A 20,779-nucleotide genomic window follows, 5' to 3' on the forward strand; every position below is an offset into this window, starting at 1 on the left:
AAAAATATATCTTTCATTATGTTTTTAATAAAATTGTTTCTTTTTAAAATTATGTTGAAAAATAAAAATAGTAATCACGTCGTTTAGCACCACTTCAACTGATAGGATCTCACAATCAATGTTTTTTGTGGTAAGTATCAAAATTGTTAGTTACATTTAATTTTTGACCTCTTGGGACCGGATTTTCACATCAAACATCCTTTGGTGGTCTTTATTGGTCTAAATGCAAGACAAATATAATTACAAAATCTATTAGGTACCAATGAGGGACTTTCCAGGCTACGTCCCCAAAAAAATAGATGGCGCTGTACAGATGTGCGATCTTTTAAATATGCCTATATACCCTTGCCATTACATTTAAATAATATTTATTTACCCGAGTAATGAGAAAATAGGTAATTATCATGTTAAATCTGGACAGCGCCATCTGTATTTTTTTTTGAAAACCTAGTCTGGAAAGTCATCCATTAGCTTTTTTATAAAATATTTCTATTACCTACCTAGTTACTTAATATGCAAGAGTAACGTGTGTTGTTGGTCCCGTTGTACCGTATGCACCACTGACCTGCACCATGTTGGTACTGATTCCAGTACACACTATCTAAGTTTATTTGAAGTTATACCTGTCATTTTATTATCAGCTGACGGGTAAACGACAGGCTTAAAATTTATGGAATAGGTTCACAAGAATTTTAGGCAGAAATTAAAAAACCCCAGCAAAAGTTGACAGCACACATGTCACCAGCGATAGAATTTGACCAAGATTTAAATAGGTCTCGTGAAAAAGAATAGTTTCAGATGCGATAGTTTTGCCGGGGCGTAGTGTGTCTCCGTGACGAGGAGCAGTTTTCGAAGACCGGGAAGTATTTCCGTACTCTACATGACGTTCCGATCACACCTCCCATACATCATTTTTAGCCCCGAGGCTTTTTCTGTATAAGGGAAATTTTGTATGGCGGCCATCTTGTTTTTCCGCCATTTTGATTTTTGTCACCAGCGATTGAATTTGACCAAGATTTAAATATGTTATGCGAAATAAAAGTTGCTCCAGGTTTTATAGTTTTGCCAGGCCGTAGGGTGTCTCCCTGATGCGGAGCAGTTTTTCAAGATCGAGCAGTATTGAAATACTCAACATGACGATCCGATCACACCCCTATACATCATTTTTACCACCGAGGCATTTTCAGGAAAAACGAAAAATTTGTATGGCGGCCATCTTGATTTTCACCGGCGATTAAATTTGACCAAGATTTACGTAGGTAAAGTGGAAAAAAAAAATGTTCCGAGAGCGATAGTTTTGCCAGGCCGTAGGTTGTCTCCCTGATGCGGAGCAGTTTTCGAAAATAGAGAAGTATTTCTATATTCGACTTGATGTTTTAATGATACCCCAATACATTATTTGTACCAGTGAGGAATTTGTTTTTCGGCCATTTTGTTTTTTTTTTCACCGGCGATTAAATTTGACCAAGATTTACGTAGGTAAAGTGGAAAAAAAAATGTTCCAAGTGCGATAGTTTTGCCAGGCCTTAGGGTGTCTCCCTGATGCGGAGTAGTTTTCGAAAACCTGGAAGTATATCCGTACTCTACATGACGTTCCGATCACACCCCTAGACATAATTTTTACACCCGTGACATTTTCTGGAAAAACAAAATTTTGTATGGCGGCCATCTTGTTTTTCGGCCATTTTGTTTTTTTTTTTACCGCGATAGAATTTGACCAAGACTTGAATTGGTCTCGTGAAATCAAAAAAGTTCTAGGTGCTATGGTTTTGCCAGGCCGTAGGGTGACCCCTGATGCGGAGCAGTTTTCGAAGATCTAGCAGTATTTCCATACTCAACAAGACGTTCCCATAACACCCCTATACATCGTTTTTACATCCGAGACATTTTCTGTAAAAACAAAAATTTGTATGGCGGCCATCTTGTTTTTCGGCCATTTTGATTTTTTTTTACCGGCGATAAAATTTGACCAAGATTTTATTAGGTTTGGTGAAAAAAGAATCGTTCCAGGTGCGATAGTTTTCCCAGGCCGTAGGGTGCCGCCCTGATGAGGAGCAGTTTTTGAAGGTCGGGAAGTATTTCCATACTCAATATGACATTTTGATCTCATCACTCTTACATCACATTCACCCCGAGGCATTTTCGAGAAAAACGAAAATTTTGTATGGCGGCCATCTTGTTTTTCCGCCATTTTGTTTTTTTTTCACTGCCAATTGAATTTGACCAAGGTTTAAATATGTCTTGTGAAAACCAAAAAGTTCTAGGTGCTATAGTTTTGCCAGGCCGTAGGGTGTCTCCCTGATGCAGAGCAGTTTTCGAAGATCTAGCAGTATTTCCATACTCAACAAGACGTTCCGGTTACACCTCCGTACACAGTTTTTACCCCCAAGACATTTTCTTGAAAAACAAAAATTTGTATGGCGGCCATCTTGTTTATCCGCCATTTTGATTTTTTTTCACCCACGATAGAATTTGACCAAGATTTTAATAGGTTTCGTGAAAAAAGAATCGTTCCAGGTGCGATAGTTTTGCCAGACGGTAGGGTGTCTCCCTGATGCGGAGCAGTTTTCCAAGATCTGGAAGTTTTCCCATACTCATCGGAACATCTTGATCACATCTCCCATACATCATATTTACCCCCCGGCGCTCCTTCTGGGAGAACAACCCTGTCAGTGAGTCAGTCAGTCAGTCAGTCAGTCAGTCAGTCAGTACATGGGTTTGTAGCTTTATATAATATAATAACTAGATGTCGCGTGGTTCGCTCGCAGCAAGCTGCTCGCGTGTCTTGTTTTCCCGCCATTTTTTTACCGCGATAGAATTTGACCAAGACTTAAATAGGTCTCGTGAAATAAAAAAGTTCTAGGTGCTATAGTTTTGCCAGGCCGTAGGGTGTCTCCCTGATGCGGGGCAGTTTTCCAAGATGACGTTCCGATCACACCCCAATACATCATTTTTACCTCTGAGACATTTTCTGGAAAAACAAAAATTTGTATGGTGGCCATCTTGTTTTTCGGCCATTTTGTTTTTTTTTTCACTGGCGATAAAATTTGACCAAGACTTTAATAGGCTTCGTGAAAACAAAAAAGTTCCATATGCGATAGTTTCGCCAGGCTGTAGGGTGTCTCCCTGATGCGGAGCAGCTTTCGAAGATCAAAAAGTACTTCCATACTCATCATGATGTTTCGATCACATTCCTCATACATCATTTTTACCCCCGAGGCATTTTCGGGAAAAACGAAAATTTTGTATGGCGGCCATCTTGTTTTTCCGCCATTTTGATTTTTTTTCAGCAGGGATTGGATTTGACCAAGATTTAAATAGGTTCTGTGAAAAAATAATCGTTCCAGGTGGCATAGTTTCGCCAGGCCGTGGGGTGTCTCTCTGAAGAGGAGCAGTTTTTGAAGGTTGAGTAGAATTTAAATTCTCAACATGATCTTTCCATTACGTCCCCATACATTGTTTTTACCTTCGAGACATTTTCTGGAAAAATAGTTTTTTGTATGGCGGCCATCTTGCTTTTCCGCCATTTTGATTTATTTTCAACGGTGATTGGATTTGACCAAGATTTAAATATGTATAGTGGAAAAATAAATGTCTCAAGTGCGATAGTTTTGCCAGGCTGTGGGGTGCCGCCCTGATGCGGAGCAGGTTTTCAAGATCAAGAAGTGGTTCTATATTCAACTTGACGTTTTGATCACACCCCCTATACATCATTTTCACCTACGAGGCATTTTCTGGAAAAACAAAATTTTGTATGGCGGCCATCTTGTTTTTCCGCTATTTTGGTTTTTTTTCACCGGGGATTGGATTTGACCAAGATTTAAATATGTTTCGCGAAAGAAAAATTGCTCTAGGTTTTATAGTTTTGCCAGGCCGTAGGGTGTCTCCCTGATGCGGAGCAGTTTTTCAAGATCGAGCAGTACTGAAATACTCAACATGACGATCCGATCACATCCCTACACATCATTTTTACCCTCGAGGCATTTTCAGGAAAAACGAAAATTTTGTATGGCGGCCATCTTGTTTTTCCGCCATTTTGGTTTTTTTTCACCGGGGATTGGATTTGACCAAGATTTAAATATGTTTCGCGAAAGAAAAATTGCTCCAGGTTTTATAGTTTTGCCAGGCCGTAGGGTGTCTCCCTGATGCGGAGCAGTTTTTCAAGATCAAGAAAAATTTCCATAGTCAACGGGATGTTCCGATTACAACCCCATACACAGTTTTTACCAACGAGACATTTTCTGGGAAAACAAATTTTTGTATGGCGGCCATCTTGTTTTTCCGCCATTTTGATTTTTTATCACCCACGATAGAATTTGATTAAGATTTAAATAGGTTTTGCGAAAAAAAACTTGATCCAGGTATAATAGTTACGCCAGACTGTAGGGTGTCTCCCTGATGCGGAGCAGTTTTCCAAGATCTGGAAGTTTTCCCATACTCACCGGAAGATTTGGATCACATCCCCCATACATCATTTTGACCCCCCGACGCTCCTTCTGGGAGAACAATTATGTCAGTGAGTGAGTGAGTCAGTCAGTCAGTCAGTCAGTGGGTTTGTAGCTATATATAGTATAATATAAAACTAGATGTCGCGTGGTTCGCTCGCAGCAAGCTGCTCGCGTGTCTTGTTTTCCCGCCATTTTTTTACCGCGATAGAATTTGACCAAGACTTGAATAGGTCTCGTGAAATCAAAAAAGTTCTAGGTGCTATAGTTTTGCCAGGCCGTAGGGTGTCTCCCTGATGCGGAGCAGTTTTCCAAGATGACGTTCCGATCATCAATTTTACCTCTGAGACATTTTCTGGAAAAACAAAAATTTGTATGGCGGCCACCTTGTTTTTCGGCCATTTTGTATTTTTTTTTACACCGAGAATAAAATTTGACCAAGAATTAAATAGGTTTAGTGAAAACAAAAAAGGTCCAGATGCGATAGTTTCGCCAGGCCGTAGGGTGTCGCCCTGATGCGGAGCAGTTTTCCAAGATGACGTTCCAATCATACCCCTATACATTAATTTCACCTCTGAGACATTTTCTTGAAAAACAAAAATTTGTATGGCGGCCATCTTGTTTTTCCGCCATTTTGATTTTTTTTCGCCAGCGATTGGATTCGACCAAGATTTAAATAGGTCTCGTGGAAAAATAATCGTTCCAGGTGTGATACTTTTGCCAGGCCGTAGGGTGTCTCCCTGATGCGGAGCAGTTTCTGAAGATCAAGAAGTATTTCCATACTCAACAAGACGTTCCGATTACAACCCCATACACAATTTTGACCCCCGAGACATTTTCTGGAAAAACGAAAATTTTGTATGGCGGCCTTCTTGTTTTTCCGCCATTTTGTTTTTTTTCACCGGGGTTTGCATTTGACCAAGATTTAAATAGGTTTCGTGAAAACAGAAAACTTCCAGGTGCGATAGTTTTGCCAGGCCGTAGGGTGACCCCTGATGCGGAGCAGTTTTCCAAGATGACTTTCCGATTACACCCCAATACATCATTTTTACCTCTGAGACATTTTCTGGAAAAACGAAAATTTTGTATGGCGGCCATCTTGTTTTTCCGTCACTTTGATTTTTTTCACCGGTGATTGAATTTGACCAAGATTTAAATAGGTATCGTGAAAACTAAAAAGTTCCACGTGCGATAGTTTCACCAGGCTGTAGGGTGTCTCCCTGATGCGGAGCAGCTTTCGAAGATCGAAAAGTATTTCCATACTCAACATGATGTTTCGATCACATTCCTTATACATCAATTTTACCTCTGAGACATTTTCTGGAAAAACTAAATTTTGTATGGCGGCCATCTTGTTTTTCCGCCATTTTGTTTTTTTTTTTCACCGGCGATTGGATTTGACCAAGATTTAAATAGGTTTCGTGAAAATAAAAAAGTTCCAGGTGCGATAGTTTTGCCAGGCCGTAGGGTGTCTGCCTGATGCGGAGCAGTTTTTGAAGGTCGGGAAGTATTTCCATACTCAATATGACATTTTGATCACATCCCTCTTACATCATATTCACCCCCGAGGCATTTTCGAGAAAAACGAAAATTTTGTATGGCGGCCATCTTGTTTTTCCGCCATTTTGAAATTTTTTCAACGGCGATTGGATTCGACCAAGATTTAAATAGGTTTCGTGAAAACCAAAAAGTTCCAGGTGCGATGGTTTGGCCAGGCCGTAGGGTGTTTTCCTGATGCGGAGCAGACATCGGAAACCCAAACGTATTTTCATACTCGACATGACGTTTCGATCACATCCCTATACATTATTTTTACCCCCGAGGCATTTTCAGGAAAAACGAAAAATTTGTATGGCGGCCATCTTGTTTTTCCGCCATTTTGATTTTTTTTCAACGGCGATAAAATTTGACCAAGATTTAAATACATTGTGCGAAAAAAAAATTGATCCAGATGTGATAGTTTTGCCAGGCCGTAGGGTGTCTCCCTGATGCGGAGCAGGTATTCAAGATCGAGAAGTATTTCCATACTCAACATGACATTTTGATCACATCCCTCATACATCATATTCACCCCCGAGACATTTTCCGGAAAAACAAAATTTTGTATGGCGGCCATCTTGCTTTTCCGCCATTTTGATTTTTTTTCACTCACGATAGAATTTGACCAAGATTTAAATAGGTTCTGTAAAAAAATAATCGTTCCAGGTAAGATAGTTTTGCCAGGCGGTAGGGTGTCTCCCTGATGCGGAGCAGTTTTCCAGGATCTGGAAGTTTTCCCATACTCACCGGAAGGTCCCGATCACACCCCCCATACATCATTTTCACCCCCCGACACTCCTTCTGGGAGAACAACCCTGTCAGTGAGTCAGTGAGTGAGTCAGTGGGTTTGCAGCTATATATAATATAATATAATAATAACTAGATGGTGCTAAGTGCGCTCGCTGCTAAAGCAGCTTCGCGGGCGTTGTATGTGGATTGACGTTTTCGTATAGTTTGTTTCGCATCACAGATTTGTAATAACTATTAAGACAGACACAAAAAGAAATAAAAAAATGTGTAGGATATTGTTGGTTTATTTTTCAAAAAATAAAAATATAACATTATATTCTCTCTCTCTCCCTTGCATTGTTCCCATATGGTGGTGGGGTCTTTTTTCCGAGTCTTTTCCTTCCACTTCGCTCTGTTGGATGTATCGTCTGCGGAAACATTGCAGGAACAAAGATCTTCTTTGATGACATCTGCTTCTTTGCCTTCTGTATTTCCTGTTAAAAATAAAATAATATTAATTTATTTATAATAACGTATATTTATAATAATAACGTATAGATATAATATCCTTTTCTTAGTCGATAGCGATACGTTTTTGCCAAAGTGGTCGTGGTCGTCATGTAACGTACCTAGATTCTTGTCACTATTGATTGCTGGCTCTCACACTGCTGCATTCATTGAAGAAGCTACCGACATCAGGCTTGGTTGATATAATACTATTGTATTAATAATCTCCTACGCAGTTTTTTGCCTTCTGCATTTCCTATAAATAAAATATATATTAAATATTATATATAAATTCTTTTCCTTGGTCGATAGCGATACGTCTTTGCCAAAATAGTCGTGGTCGTCATGTAACGTACCTCGATATCTTGTAACTTTTGATTGCTGGCTGTCACACTGCTGCGTGCATTGAAGGACTTCAGGCTTGGTCGATTTTATTCTATTGCAATCATAATCTCCTACACAGTTTATTACACTCTGCATTTTCTGTGAATAAAATATATATTACATTTTTTTTCCTTAGTCTATAGCGATACGTTTATGCCAAAGTGGTCGTGATCGTCATGTAACGTACCTCGACATCTTGTTACTTTTGATTGCTGGCTGTCACACTGCTGCATTCTTTGAATGAGCGGCCAACATCAGGCTTGGTTTATATAATACTATTGTATTAATGATGATGTGGAGCTCGGTGGCGCAGCGGTTAACGCGCTCGGTCTGCGATTGTTGAAGTAAAGCAACTTTCGCAAAGGCCGGTCATTGGATGGGTGACCACAAAAAAAAAGTTTTCATCTCGAGCTCCTCCGTGCTTCGGAAGGCACGTTAAGCCGTTGGTCCCGGCTGCATTAGCAGTCGTTAATAACCATCAATCCGCACTGGGCCCGCGTGATGGTTTAAGGCCCGATCTCCCTATCCATCCATAGGGAAGGCCCGTGCCCCAGCAGTGGGGACGTTAATGGGCTGATGATGATGATGAATGATCTCCTACGCAGTTTTTTGCCTTCTGCATTTCCTGTAAATAAAATATATAATTCAATATTATATGTAATTTATTTTCCTTAGTCGATAGCAATACGTTTTTGCCAAAATAGTTGTGGTCGTCATGTAACGTACCTCGATATCTTGTTACTTTTGATTGCTGGCTGTCACACTGCTGCATTCATTGAATGAGCGGCCAACATCAGGCTTGGTTTATATAATACTATTGTATTAATGATCTCCTACGCAATTTTTTGCCTTCTGCATTTCCTGTAAATAAAATATATAATTTATTTTCCTTAGTCGATAGCGATACGTTTTTGCCAAAATAGTCGTGGTCGTCATGAAACGTACCTCGATATCTTGTAACTTTTGATTGTTGGCTGTCACACTGCTGCATTCATTGAAGGGGCTGCTGACTTCAGACTTGGTCGATTTTATTCTATTGCAATCATGAACTCCTACACAGTTTATTGCCATCTGCATTTCCTGTAAATAAAATATATATATATTTTTTTCCTTAGTCTATAGCGATACGTTTTTGCCAAAATAGTCGTGGTCGTCATGAAACGTACCTCGATATCTTGTAACTTTTGATTGTTGGCTGTCACACTGCTGCATTCATTGAAGGGGCTGCTGACTTCAGACTTGGTCGATTTTATTCTATTGCAATCATGAACTCCTACACAGTTTATTGCCATCTGCATTTCCTGTAAATAAAATATATATTTTTTTTTCCTTAGTCTATAGCGATACGTTTTTGCCAAAATAGTCGTGGTCGTCATGAAACGTACCTCGATATCTTGTAACTTTTGATTGCTGGCTGTCACACTGCTGCATTCATTGAAGGGGCTGCTGACTTCAGGCTTGGTCGATTTTATTCTATTGCAATCATGAACTCCTACACAGTTTATTGCCATCTGCATTTCCTGTAAATAAAATATATATTATTTTTTTTTCCTTAGTCTATAGCGATACGTTTTTGCCAAAGTGGTCGTGATCGTCATTTAACGTACCTCGATATCTTGTTACTTTTGATTGCTAGCTGTCACACTGCTGCATTCATTGAAATAGCGGCCAACATCAGGCTTTGTAGTACTATTGTATTAAAATCTCCAACGCAGTTTTTAGCATTGTGCATTTCCTGTTAAAAAAAAAATAATGTTAATTTATATTTATTAACTTTTATTTATAAATATATACATATATATATTAGGTGATTTCCAAACTACCCAGGAGGTACACCCAGTAGCTCGCTTTTTTTCATGTGGTTCCCCCGCTAATCGAGGCCGCATCCACCTACTTATATGAGAAGTAGGTTCTATCTAATGAGTTAGCAATAGTCATTCAATAAGCAGAGAAATGTGAAAGAAAAAGCAATTTTTAGCTAAGGAATTTAAAATAAAAAGCAATTTTCAGCAATTAGCATGCAATAAGCAAAGCAATTACTCAGTAATTGTCAAACATAAGCGAGTTGTATAATTTAAAGATATTATTGACAATAACAAACACGTACCGAGTTTGTTAATACTTACATTGAGTTATCATCGCTAAGTTGACCAAATTATTAGTACAGGTTATCACATTCACTAAATGAAAATATGTGTTTTTATCAATTGTAACAATGCTTGCATGACCTAACCAACCGTTGGTGTTGTGGACGCCAATCTTCAAGAGACAAGTGGACGGGTGTGAGGAAAACTGGCAAGATGAACACGTCGGTGTGGGTGCGACTGGTGCACGGGAGAGAAGTGGAGCTAGTTGGCAGATGGAATTAGGCATCACTCTCTTGCTTCAGTTAAGTTCCACTCAGATCAGGTGGGTTGTCGCATGGATGAACATCGCATGGGTTGGAGTAATTCGGAGTAGAACTGTCCATGTTGTTCCCTTCATCGTAGGCACTTCAGTGGACTGTGGATCGATCAACAATAGTTACGTGAGTTGGCTGTCAAACCGATATGACGTGCCAGCCGAATCTAGCGACCAGGTATGCAGGGGATGGAGGTATCCTGTGGAGTAATCATATCAGCAAAGGTGAAAATGTCGATTGGGAGTGAAATGGAGGGAGAAGGAGAGCTGCAGTCAGCGGTCACGATCTTGCTGTAGATAGACTACATGCTCAGTTTACGTGTAGTTGTAACTGTTCGAAGTTAATTGAAAACGATCGATATGCAAATTCCTGTTAAATGAAACAAGTAATAAATGAACAGGCAGGTATTTTTTCGGTATTTAAACGCTAAGACCGATGTTTGTTTATTGATTAGCAGTGGTATGATGAATTCTTGGATACTGATGAATGCTAATAAGCTAAGTATTTAAAACTAAATCACATTCAGAAGCACTAAAAACACATTAAATTAAAGAACGAAATAATACCGTATGAAATATTATTTAATATAATATAAAGGATGGAAAGAAGAAATGACAAGAATGCTATTTAGCGTGACATGGCGCTAACCAGATCCACTGGAAAACATAAAACCATATAAAACCTAAGTTTTAGTTTAGCTCATACACGATATTATGTTTTTTGAGGAACCGTCTCATGCGAAACAGTGTTCTATTGAAAAGTATTGTAAGAAGAAATGCAAAGAACACCATTTAGCGTGACATAGCTCTAACCAGATCCACTGGAAAACATAAAACCATGTAAAACCCTAAGTTTTTGTTTAGCTCATACACGATATTATGTTTTTTGAGGAACCGTCTCATGCGAAACAGTGTTCTATTGAAAAGTATTGTAAGAAAAAAAGCAAAGAACACCATTTAGCGTGACATAGCCCTAACCAGATCCACTGGAAAACATAAAACCATGTAAAACGCTAAGTTTTTGTTTAGCTCATGCACGATATTATGTTTTTTGAGGAACCGTCTCATGCGAAACAGTGTTCTATTGAAAAGTATTGTAAGAAAAAAAGCAAAGAACACCATTTAGCGTGACATAGCTCTAACCAGATCCACTGGAAAACATAAAACCATGTAAAACCCTAAGTTTTTGTTTAGCTCATACACGATATTATGTTTTTTGAGGAACCGTCTCATGCGAAACAGTGTTCTATTGAAAGGTATTGTAAGAAGAAATGTAAAAAACACCATTTAGCGTGACATAGCTCTAACCAGATCCACTGGAAAACATAAAACCATATAAAACCTAAGTTTTAGTTTAGCTCATACACGATATTATGTTTTTTGAGGAACCGTCTCATGCGAAACAGTGTTCTATTGAAAGGTATTGTAAAAAGAAATGCAAAAAACACCATTTAGCGTGACATAGCTCTAACCAGATCCACTGGAAAACATAAAACCATATAAAACCTAAGTTTTAGTTTAGCTCATACACGATATTATGTTTTTTGAGGAACCGTCTCATGCGAAACAGTGTTCTATTGAAAAGTATTGTAAGAAAAAAAGCAAAGAACACCATTTAGCGTGACATAGCTCTAACCAGATCCACTGGAAAACATAAAACCATGTAAAACCCTAAGTTTTAGTTTAGCTCATAGACGATATTATGTTTTTTGAGGAACCGTCTCATGCGAAACAGTGTTCTATTGAAAAGTATTGTAAGAAAAAAAGCAAAGAACACCATTTAGCGTGACATAGCTCTAACCAGATCCACTGGAAAACATAAAACCATGTAAAACCCTAAGTTTTTGTTTAGCTCATACACGATATTATGTTTTTTGAGGAACCGTCTCATGCGAAACAGTGTTCTATTGAAAAGTATTGTAAGAAAAAAAGCAAAGAACACCATTTAGCGTGACATAGCTCTAACCAGATCCACTGGAAAACATAAAACCATATAACACCTAAGTTTTAGTTTAACTCATACACGATATTATGTTTTTTGAGGAACCGTCTCATGCGAAACAGTGTTCTATTGAAAAGTAAGAAGGAATGCAAAGAATACTAATTAGTGTGTCATGGCTCTAACCAGATCCACTGGAACCATGTAATCCCTAAGTTTTTATTCTACACTTACTATGTATATTATATGATACATTATTGTATATTCATGGTAAGTTGGATTTACTGTAGGTATATGCAAATTAATAACAAGCGTAGTTGTTTTGTTATTTGCGTCATTATAAGTAAATAACCAATGTAGACTTAAAAAAAAACTATTATCTTAAATTATTACGTAGGTAATACGTTGGTTATGACTGTACACATATGAATTAAACTATTTGCAGTTACTTTCATTTCTAATAACATTTGGTGTATTTGGTAACATTTAAAACTAAACAATTTTACCAGAATATATATAAAATATGACTCGCTTTCTATTTTTTTAATTAAAGGTGTTTTCTTTTACCTTTCAATTTTTAAGTTTTTTTTTGTTTTAGCCATATTTGATTTGAAAGTTTTGAATATCAAAGTTTCACGTTGTTAGGTAGTGCTTTCTTCTCCAATTATTGTTTTTCCAAGTAGTAGGTATTTTCTAGCAACTTCATTTTATTTAGCCTGTATACATGTATTAATTACTTTATGTATGTGTTTGTATCGATGAGTGATCATTCTTCTGTCAATACTGGTGAGACCCGCTTGTGGGAGGCCAGAAATTAACATGATCAAATTTGTTTTTGAATTTGCTTAGAATGGTATAGAACATTCATTGTTGATTATAGGCTTAATATTCTTACATACGCCATTAAAGGTAAAGCATGGTCGTACTTAATATCCTCCTGCGGCTTAGATTTTCAAACACAATAGCAAAACAATGGGATTTGGTTTAAGGACTTTTTTCATGTTTAGCCCATCTGACAGTCATCATATTTACCCATATTTTTGTTCGTCACTGCCGGATACAGGTAATTAATGACCTATTTTATTGCACAACACAACAAATAATGTTCTAAATAACACATTTCATTTATATATTCGTAGCCACAAATCTGTGCAATTGATGATGCGTCTTTGCTGACATAATGACGATGACGATTCATACACCATTGAATGCTAATGTATAATAAATATACTGTACTGATTCGACGTACCATAACACATATTCTTTATTCTGTCCGTTCCAGACACGCGAGTTTTACTTATGTAGCGTTTATGTGTAAGTACTCATTAATCGATTTCCAGCTTGGCATTTGTTTAAGTTTCTGAATCTTTCTTCGAGCAGACATTTGTAGTAATGTTATTTCTTAGTTTCCTTGATGATGAGTAAACAGGCATCCGGATAGTTTCCTTTCTTCCTTATATTTATTATTTAAGGCGTATATTTTTTTTTTTGTTTACTTAATTCTAACTTAAGTTACCAACATACGCTAGTATAAAATATTCTTTAGTACAATTTTAATGCAAATTATATTTTTTTACAAATCAATATAATTTGCAAATGTTAAATACATTAAAATGTATACATTACACAAATTTAATTGGTTATAAAAACTTATTTTTCATTATACATTTATTTTCCTGAATTAATGCATAAAAATATCAAGGCGTTTGTGTTATAAAATAGCTACTCCAACTTACCATGAATTTCGTATTTTTTTTTTATTATTTTAGTAAATATATTTTGCTTACTGCTTAGTGAATGATAAAAAAATAAGTGACTAAAATGACAAAGATTAATTTTACTTAATGTAAGTTAAGTATTGGGTAAAATGCTTTTGAATGATGATTTGTTTAAATATACTCGTAGAAGTATAATTACTGCATAACTTATTGCTTTAAGTTGAGAAAGTAGCACTTAGGAGAAAAATTTATCAATAAACATCATTGGTGTCTTCATCGAAATATTTTAGTATTAATTTATTGTTTATATACGCACTTAAATTTGGTAACAAAATCATTTGTATAGCGTTAGCGTTATAAAGTAAAAAATGAACATCAATAAATCATACGTTTGCTTACAAAAAACAAACAGTTTTAGCGCTTAAACACTGAAACAGAATTCTTTTCAAATAACTTCGAACAATTACCACTTTAATACACCTAAACTAAACATTGTCCATGTACAGCGAGATCCTGAATACTGATTACAGTTTCCGTACTCCCTCCTTTCCAGTCCTAAGCGACATTCAAACCTTCGCTGACACGATCATTCCACAGGATACGTCCATCCCTTGTATCCCAGATCGCAAGAATCGGCTAGCACGGCATAGCAGCTTGACAGCTAAAACTCACGCAACCATTGTTGATCGACCTACAAAATCCACCGAAAATGCCTACGACGATGGGAACGACACCGACAGTTCTACTCCGGATCATTCCAACCTGCGACATTCATCCATATGACAGCTTACTTGATCTGAGTGGAACTCAGCTAAAGCAATCGAGTGATACCTGCCTCCATCTTCCAGCCAGCTCCACTTCACTCCCATGCACCGGTCGCACCCGCAGCCAAGTGTTCATCCTGCCAGTTCCCTTCACGCCCGTTCTCTCGTCCCCTAAAGATGAGCCTCCACAGCGTTAACGGCTGGGAAGGGCATGCACACATTGCCAATTGATTAACACACATTTTAATTCAGTGATTGTGACTAATAAAATCGTAAACCTAGCTTTGAAATTCAATGTAACCATCATCAAATCGAGTGCAAGCTTGTTAAAGTCAGTTCTATCGTTAAATTATACGAAAAGAAGAAAAAACAAGATAGAATGAATATAAATAATAATAAATAATTCGCAATATACGATAATTTCAGCACATGATTTAACCGATCTAAAAAAACCCAATAAGCTTAATAACAGAGATGAACTGTTCAGTCTTTTCAAGAAGTGCCACCCTAAATAAAGTTACGTTAAACTTAAAAGTTCTGATATGATAACGTTATTCGAGAAAGGTTGGTCATTTTCGATTCGGTGCCTGGGTAGTAGTACTTTTATGTCACGTCTTTCGCGAACGCGACCTAAAGCTACATACAGTTGACCGTGACTAAACATATCAGATCTAAGATCGACCCCAACGCGACTAATCGTTTGACCCTGGCTCTTGTGAATAGTCATTGCATAACATACCTGCAATGGAAATTGACGGCGACACATCTCGTAAGGGCTGTTATGTTCTATAGGCGCTTTAAAAAGAATTCGAGGGATCAAATAATCTCCTAGTTCACCTTGTTTCCGAACTTTAATAATATATGGAGATGTTTCAACAACTATTACTTTGGTGCCATTTACTAAGCCGTCCGCGAAACTAAGATTACGCGTAATTACACAAACACATTCTAATTTTAATTGTAAGTCGAAATCTGGAACACCTTGTGGTCGAAGTGTATGTAAAAATTCGGGACTAAAATATACTTGATCAGCGTTGTCGCTTAAAACTTTATCTATTGCATAAAAATGTAATACTTCTCCTGGTAGTTTGTCTAAAATAACGGCATTAATTTCTCTAACAGCATCGTTACGGGTGCATAGAATCGCTCTGAAGGAGCATACGCCTGGCTCAGTAAGGGTAACTTCTGGGAATACAAAATCAATTAAATCTTCTAATTCAGTAACATAATCAATGGATTCAAGTTGGACTAATTGCAAATCATTATTATTTGTTTCTAACCTAAGAGTAGGTAATAAATTTGAACCCAGTTTTAAAAGAAATTCTGCATACTGTGCGTCATCCTTACATCTCTGTGAAGTTACCAAACTAAATTTTTTCAATTGTTTCCAAATAGGTGAAGTTTTTAGTGACGCGTTTAATATATCAAAATTCGTTCGTGCTTCTGGGACTACAGGAGGAATTTGACGAAAATCTCCTGCAAAAATAATTATTTTAGAACCAAAAATTTTGTCTGACCTCATCAAATCCTGCAATGATCTATTTAATAAATTTATAAGGTATTTATGAGCCATCGGCGCCTCATCATACACAATGAGATTAGAATTATAAATCAATTCAGCTCTTTGAGTACCATTAGAGATGTTCCAGTATCCGCTATCATCTAATAGATGTAAAGGAAATCTAAACAAGGAATGAGCCGTCATTCCGTTTGTGTAATTTTGAGCAGCAATTGCAGACGATGCACAGGTTAAAGCTATACCTTTAAGGTTACCGCGGATATATGCAGTTATGACCTTCAATAAAAGCGTTTTCCCGGTGCCGGCGGGACCATCGATAAAAATCGCACAGTTGTTGGATTCTCGGTAAACACTATCAACGCAAAGCTTTTCCACGTAATCGAATACGGCACGTTGATCGGGAGATAACTGTGGCAACCACTCTTCTACGTATGATTTCAAACTATCTAAATCATATTCAGTGCGTTCCCTATCCAACTCTGTTGACCTATAAATTACTTCCGGCAAACCTTGTTCTATTAACGAAGTTCCGTGTCTGCGTAGCATTCTATCTATTTGAATGAGGCACATGTTAAACGCGTTTTCTTCGTCATCTGGCACCCTGTAAAGGAAATCTTCGGCCAATTGACGTTTATACGTGTTCCACAGTGACGCCACTGAGGCACCATTAACAGCCAGCGTTACAAAAAAGCTACGAAGTCGTGGTCCGGTTAAAAAAGTGGAAGCTTCTTCCATAGCCCGTTCATATTCGACTGCGTCGTCCGCAAGTCCTACGAATTTGGCAGCTTCTTGAAAAGTTGTGCAATTTGGACCTCCAATTTGAAGTAAATCCGCGAAACTACGACAAGGGTAAACACTTAAAAGAAGTCTTAAAAAGAACTGTTCACCTCTGTTCGGCGCGACCCAAAATAGACGCGCGACGAGCTCACCCCGCATTCTCCGCGTAAGAAATTTGCCGTTTTGCATTTGCACCGCCTGAACTGTCTTTAAACAAGGATCTTTCGCATGAATGTTATAATTTTCAAAAAAGTCTAAGTAGGATACCCGATCAAACTCCTCAGTTAAAGGCCTACTGAAATAGTCAAGTAGATCTGAACCTGCATTATTAACTGCCTCGTTCGCGTGGCCAGGCTTAAAAAATACCGAATTTTGATCGGGCAAATGTACTGTTAACATTTTTACCGTAGGGTTCCTAGCTACAATATCAAATTCGAGAACACGCCACGCTGCTTCGCTAGAACTAATATATCGCTTAGTGACATATTGTTCGATTTCATCCTCACGATGTTCTTCATCAACAACGGCAATACGGGCTTCATCAGGTCCTTTTGTCATATATTTAAATAAATACTTAATTATAGCACGCTGTGTGGACACTTCTAAATTTATGTGAGCATCATATTTTAGGAGAAGAGCAGGATTATAAGGAACGACCCATAAATCATTAACTATTACGTCTCTGCCGCGATATTTAATAATCGCCTGATTTTTACTATTGCGACGTAAATGTATAAAACCTCTATCGTCACTGAAGGTGACTGGTGTTTCTTTTTTTGGGAAATATTTTAAGCAGTTTTTCTTTTCACTGTTCCAACACGGCAAATTAGTTCGGTAAGGAGGACCGCATGGACCATGTATCATATGATCCATGACAACTTTGTATAATAAAGTTTGTGCCGGATCGGGTATGGTAGCACGAACAAACTTATCAATATCCGCACTTTCTACAGGTCCACCACCTTCTACTCTGAAAGCAATATGCGCGTGTGGCAGTCCTCTTTTTTGGAACTCTATAACATGCATTATATAAACAATTTTTCCGAACCATTTACCCGATTTTAAATCCTTTAATAACTCTCCGAGTTTTAAGTTGAAAACTCGAGCACATGTAAGGGGGTCTTTTGATCGACCTGATAATGTAGAATTTTTTATTTCAGGCCAGTTGGGGTTACAAGTTAACGTTAAAAAATATGATGGTGGACCTAACCTGTTTACCATTGCTATAGCATCCAGGTATTTTTTTTTCATGTACCGCGGACCCCCTGTGAATGAGCTAGGTAAATAAATTTTACCAGGTTCTACTCCACCTTCTCCTAAAATAAACTCGTCATTAATTAATTCTTGGAGTGGAGCTACTCTTAGCCTGTTTTGTTGTTTTGTTTGGCTATTTTTCAAAAACCGCAAGCGTTCTTCTAAAACTCTACAAAACATATCGACTAACCACTCTTCAGATAAACGACCAAATATGCTAAATCGCGATTCTGATAAAAGTAAACAACGGACATATTTAACCTGATTAAGCTTATTGCCGTTATTATCTCTCATATCTGGATGCCAACCCGTATTTCCATGAGGATATAAGAGAGGATACTGGAAAGTCTCGTATAAGGAATCCATTATATCTATTGTTCGAGGCCTACCGTCTGCTATCTTTTTAACTACAATACAGCGTCGAGTAAATTCTTCGCGGTCTGTACTAATAATTGCGGCAATTTCTTGACCAATAGGTTGATCTCCGAGAATGTTACCGTGAGTCGCACGAGTAGTTTTTTCAAACTTCAAGAAAGCTTCTGATGATACCTCTAAACTTAACCTTTTAAAACATTCTATGTATGGATTAACTGTGTGCATGAACCCTGTAATCATTCGAACTACCGTTTTATCTAAAGTTAATTCGCCAGCTAAACTCTCTCTCTCGCTACTGTCATTTATGTAAAAATTAATATTATTAGGACTTTCATTGTACGACAAATCAAAGATACGGTGGTAAATACGTCCTTGAATTTTTAGAAAAGATATACCTTCTGGATGATGGTAACCGTGGGAAACACCTAATGCCGAAAATGCAAAAATATTATTGTAAGCTCGTGGTCTATTTAAAAAAGCTTGATTTGTATAAAATTCTTCGTTTAATGGGAGAAAATTCTGAACGTTATAATCTCCTGAATGACAACACCATTGCCGACGAGATTTCTCTTCTTCGAACAATGGAGCATTACATCTTGGACATCTATATGTTTGCTCAGACAGAAGCGACGTATTTTTTAAATTATATAATCGAATAGTGCTGAGTTCATGCCCCTGTTTCTCACCTATTAAATTTTTTGAAAATCTTAGCGGTGTTTCTATGTTACGACTATTTTCTGTATATCTTTGTGCTGCTTTTTTGTTAATTTCGGGGTGAAGCTCGTAATAACGTTGAACGGCAGCGCGATGAACGTCTGGGTTGTTCTCGTTATAACGTTGAACGGCCGCGCGATGAACGTCTGGGTTGTTCTCGTTATAACGTTGAACGGCCGCGCGATGAACGTCTGGGTTGTTCTCGTTATAACGTTGAACGGCCGCGCGATGAACGTCTGGGTTGTTCTCGTTATAACGTTGAACAGCCGCACGATTAACGTCTGGGTTGTTCTCGTTATAACGTTGAACGGCCGCGCGATGAACATCTGGGTTGTTCTCGTCATAACGTTGAACGGCCGCGCGGTGAACATCTGGGTTGTTCTCGTTATAACGTTGAACGGCCGCACGATGAACGTCTGGGTTACGTTCGTTATACCGTTGAACTGCCTCGCGATTAACAGCCGGGTTTTTCTTCGTATATTTGCTTACAGCTTCGCGATGCGCGTTTTCTTTACTTGGTTTTGGTCCGCGTTTCTGTTTTTTGGGTCGGCCACCTTTATTTTTAACGCATTGGTTTTCGCCTTGATTACTAATTCTTTCTAATAGGACAACTGGTTTTAAAATTGTCAGTTTTAAATCACTTGTAGTGTCATATACATCTACCGGATTTGAATCAACTTCCAATTTACTAATATCAAAATTTTGCACAGAGGTTTTACACGGGGCCAGGGTTGACTGATAGTTCATCAAAATCGAATCTAAAGTTTGATTCTCATTCAGTAATGGTGATGATATCAAATCTACTAAAATGGACTGTGACGTTTCGGAACTAACCTGCGTTTCGTTTTGCCATATAAGGTCGTCATTTAATACTCTTAATCGGGTTAATGAGTATTCGGATCCGTCGTAAACTTCATTCGCGAGCAAAAGTTTGGCTAGCGCTTCGGTTGAATTACATTTAAATAAACGTGCTACGTAAGGACCATCCTCTGGCTTACCCGTTCCTATATTAATGTTTTTGCTGTTAACTGCATGGCTGTTAAAGAAATAATATTCACCATTAAACCGCCAAAAACTAAAAGTATAACCCTGACCCGTAAACAATATGCTATCCGTACTGTCGTTGTGATTTGTATTGTTTACATTATAAGCGAATTGCGAATCGATAGTATAGTCATTAGTATTAAAAAACACTCTGTTGTCTAGTATATTCTTTAACGTTAATAAACCTATGTCTTTATTCGCGGGAGTCGTAGGATACGTATTAGAAATGATCCAGTTGTCCTCCATACTAACTATATGTACGACGTTATCCCCGACGCGAAGCTCATTGGGTAATTCATCTGGCATAAAATAACTGACACCCCTCTGAAGTAGATATTTTAACTGCATGTAAAGTGTATCCCCCATTCTTAAAATTTCATCAATTTCGGCAGTAGTGTAAGATGCGCGATTATGGAACACAGAATAAATTGAAGCGCATGCTGAGATAACTGTACATTGCGAATTGTTACCTTTATAAATATCGGAGCCTTGGTGTGTTAGACCTAAAGAATCAGTAAATATTAGATATTAATACATTTAATAGGTAAGATAATACACCCTATTATCGACACCCCTACTGACTATTAGGAAAATAATAAGAAAATTTTGGTATATTCCGTGCTATCTAAACAAAAAATATGATCAAATCTGGTTCTAGGTAATGGGATTTT

General features: G+C 37.7%; 1 protein-coding gene across 3 annotated transcripts in view; it reads right to left on the reverse strand.

Moving 5' to 3' along the window:
* Nucleotides 1-20,779, reverse strand: part of LOC126381270 (uncharacterized) — a 321,493-nt gene that overhangs the window by 23,345 nt on the left and 277,369 nt on the right. The window contains exons 3-7 of one of the 3 annotated variants that reach the window (XM_050030769.1): nt 8,990-9,124; nt 8,771-8,905; nt 8,550-8,684; nt 7,343-7,476; nt 7,033-7,207 (exon numbers count right to left, since the gene is read on the reverse strand). In XM_050030769.1, the coding sequence (XP_049886726.1) occupies nt 7,438-7,476; nt 8,550-8,684; nt 8,771-8,905; nt 8,990-9,121 (441 nt within the window). In that variant the 5' untranslated portion in view covers nt 9,122-9,124 and the 3' untranslated portion in view covers nt 7,033-7,207; nt 7,343-7,437. Of the gene's footprint in view, nt 1-7,032; nt 7,208-7,342; nt 7,477-8,330; nt 8,466-8,549; nt 8,685-8,770; nt 8,906-8,989; nt 9,125-9,211; nt 9,298-20,779 lie in introns of those variants that run through there. The other 2 variants (XM_050030768.1, XR_007568753.1) reach the window with 2 other exon arrangements.

Source organism: Pectinophora gossypiella, unplaced genomic scaffold, assembly GCF_024362695.1.
Source record: "Pectinophora gossypiella unplaced genomic scaffold, ilPecGoss1.1 Pgos_42, whole genome shotgun sequence".
NCBI classification, from domain to species: domain Eukaryota; kingdom Metazoa; phylum Arthropoda; class Insecta; order Lepidoptera; family Gelechiidae; genus Pectinophora; species Pectinophora gossypiella.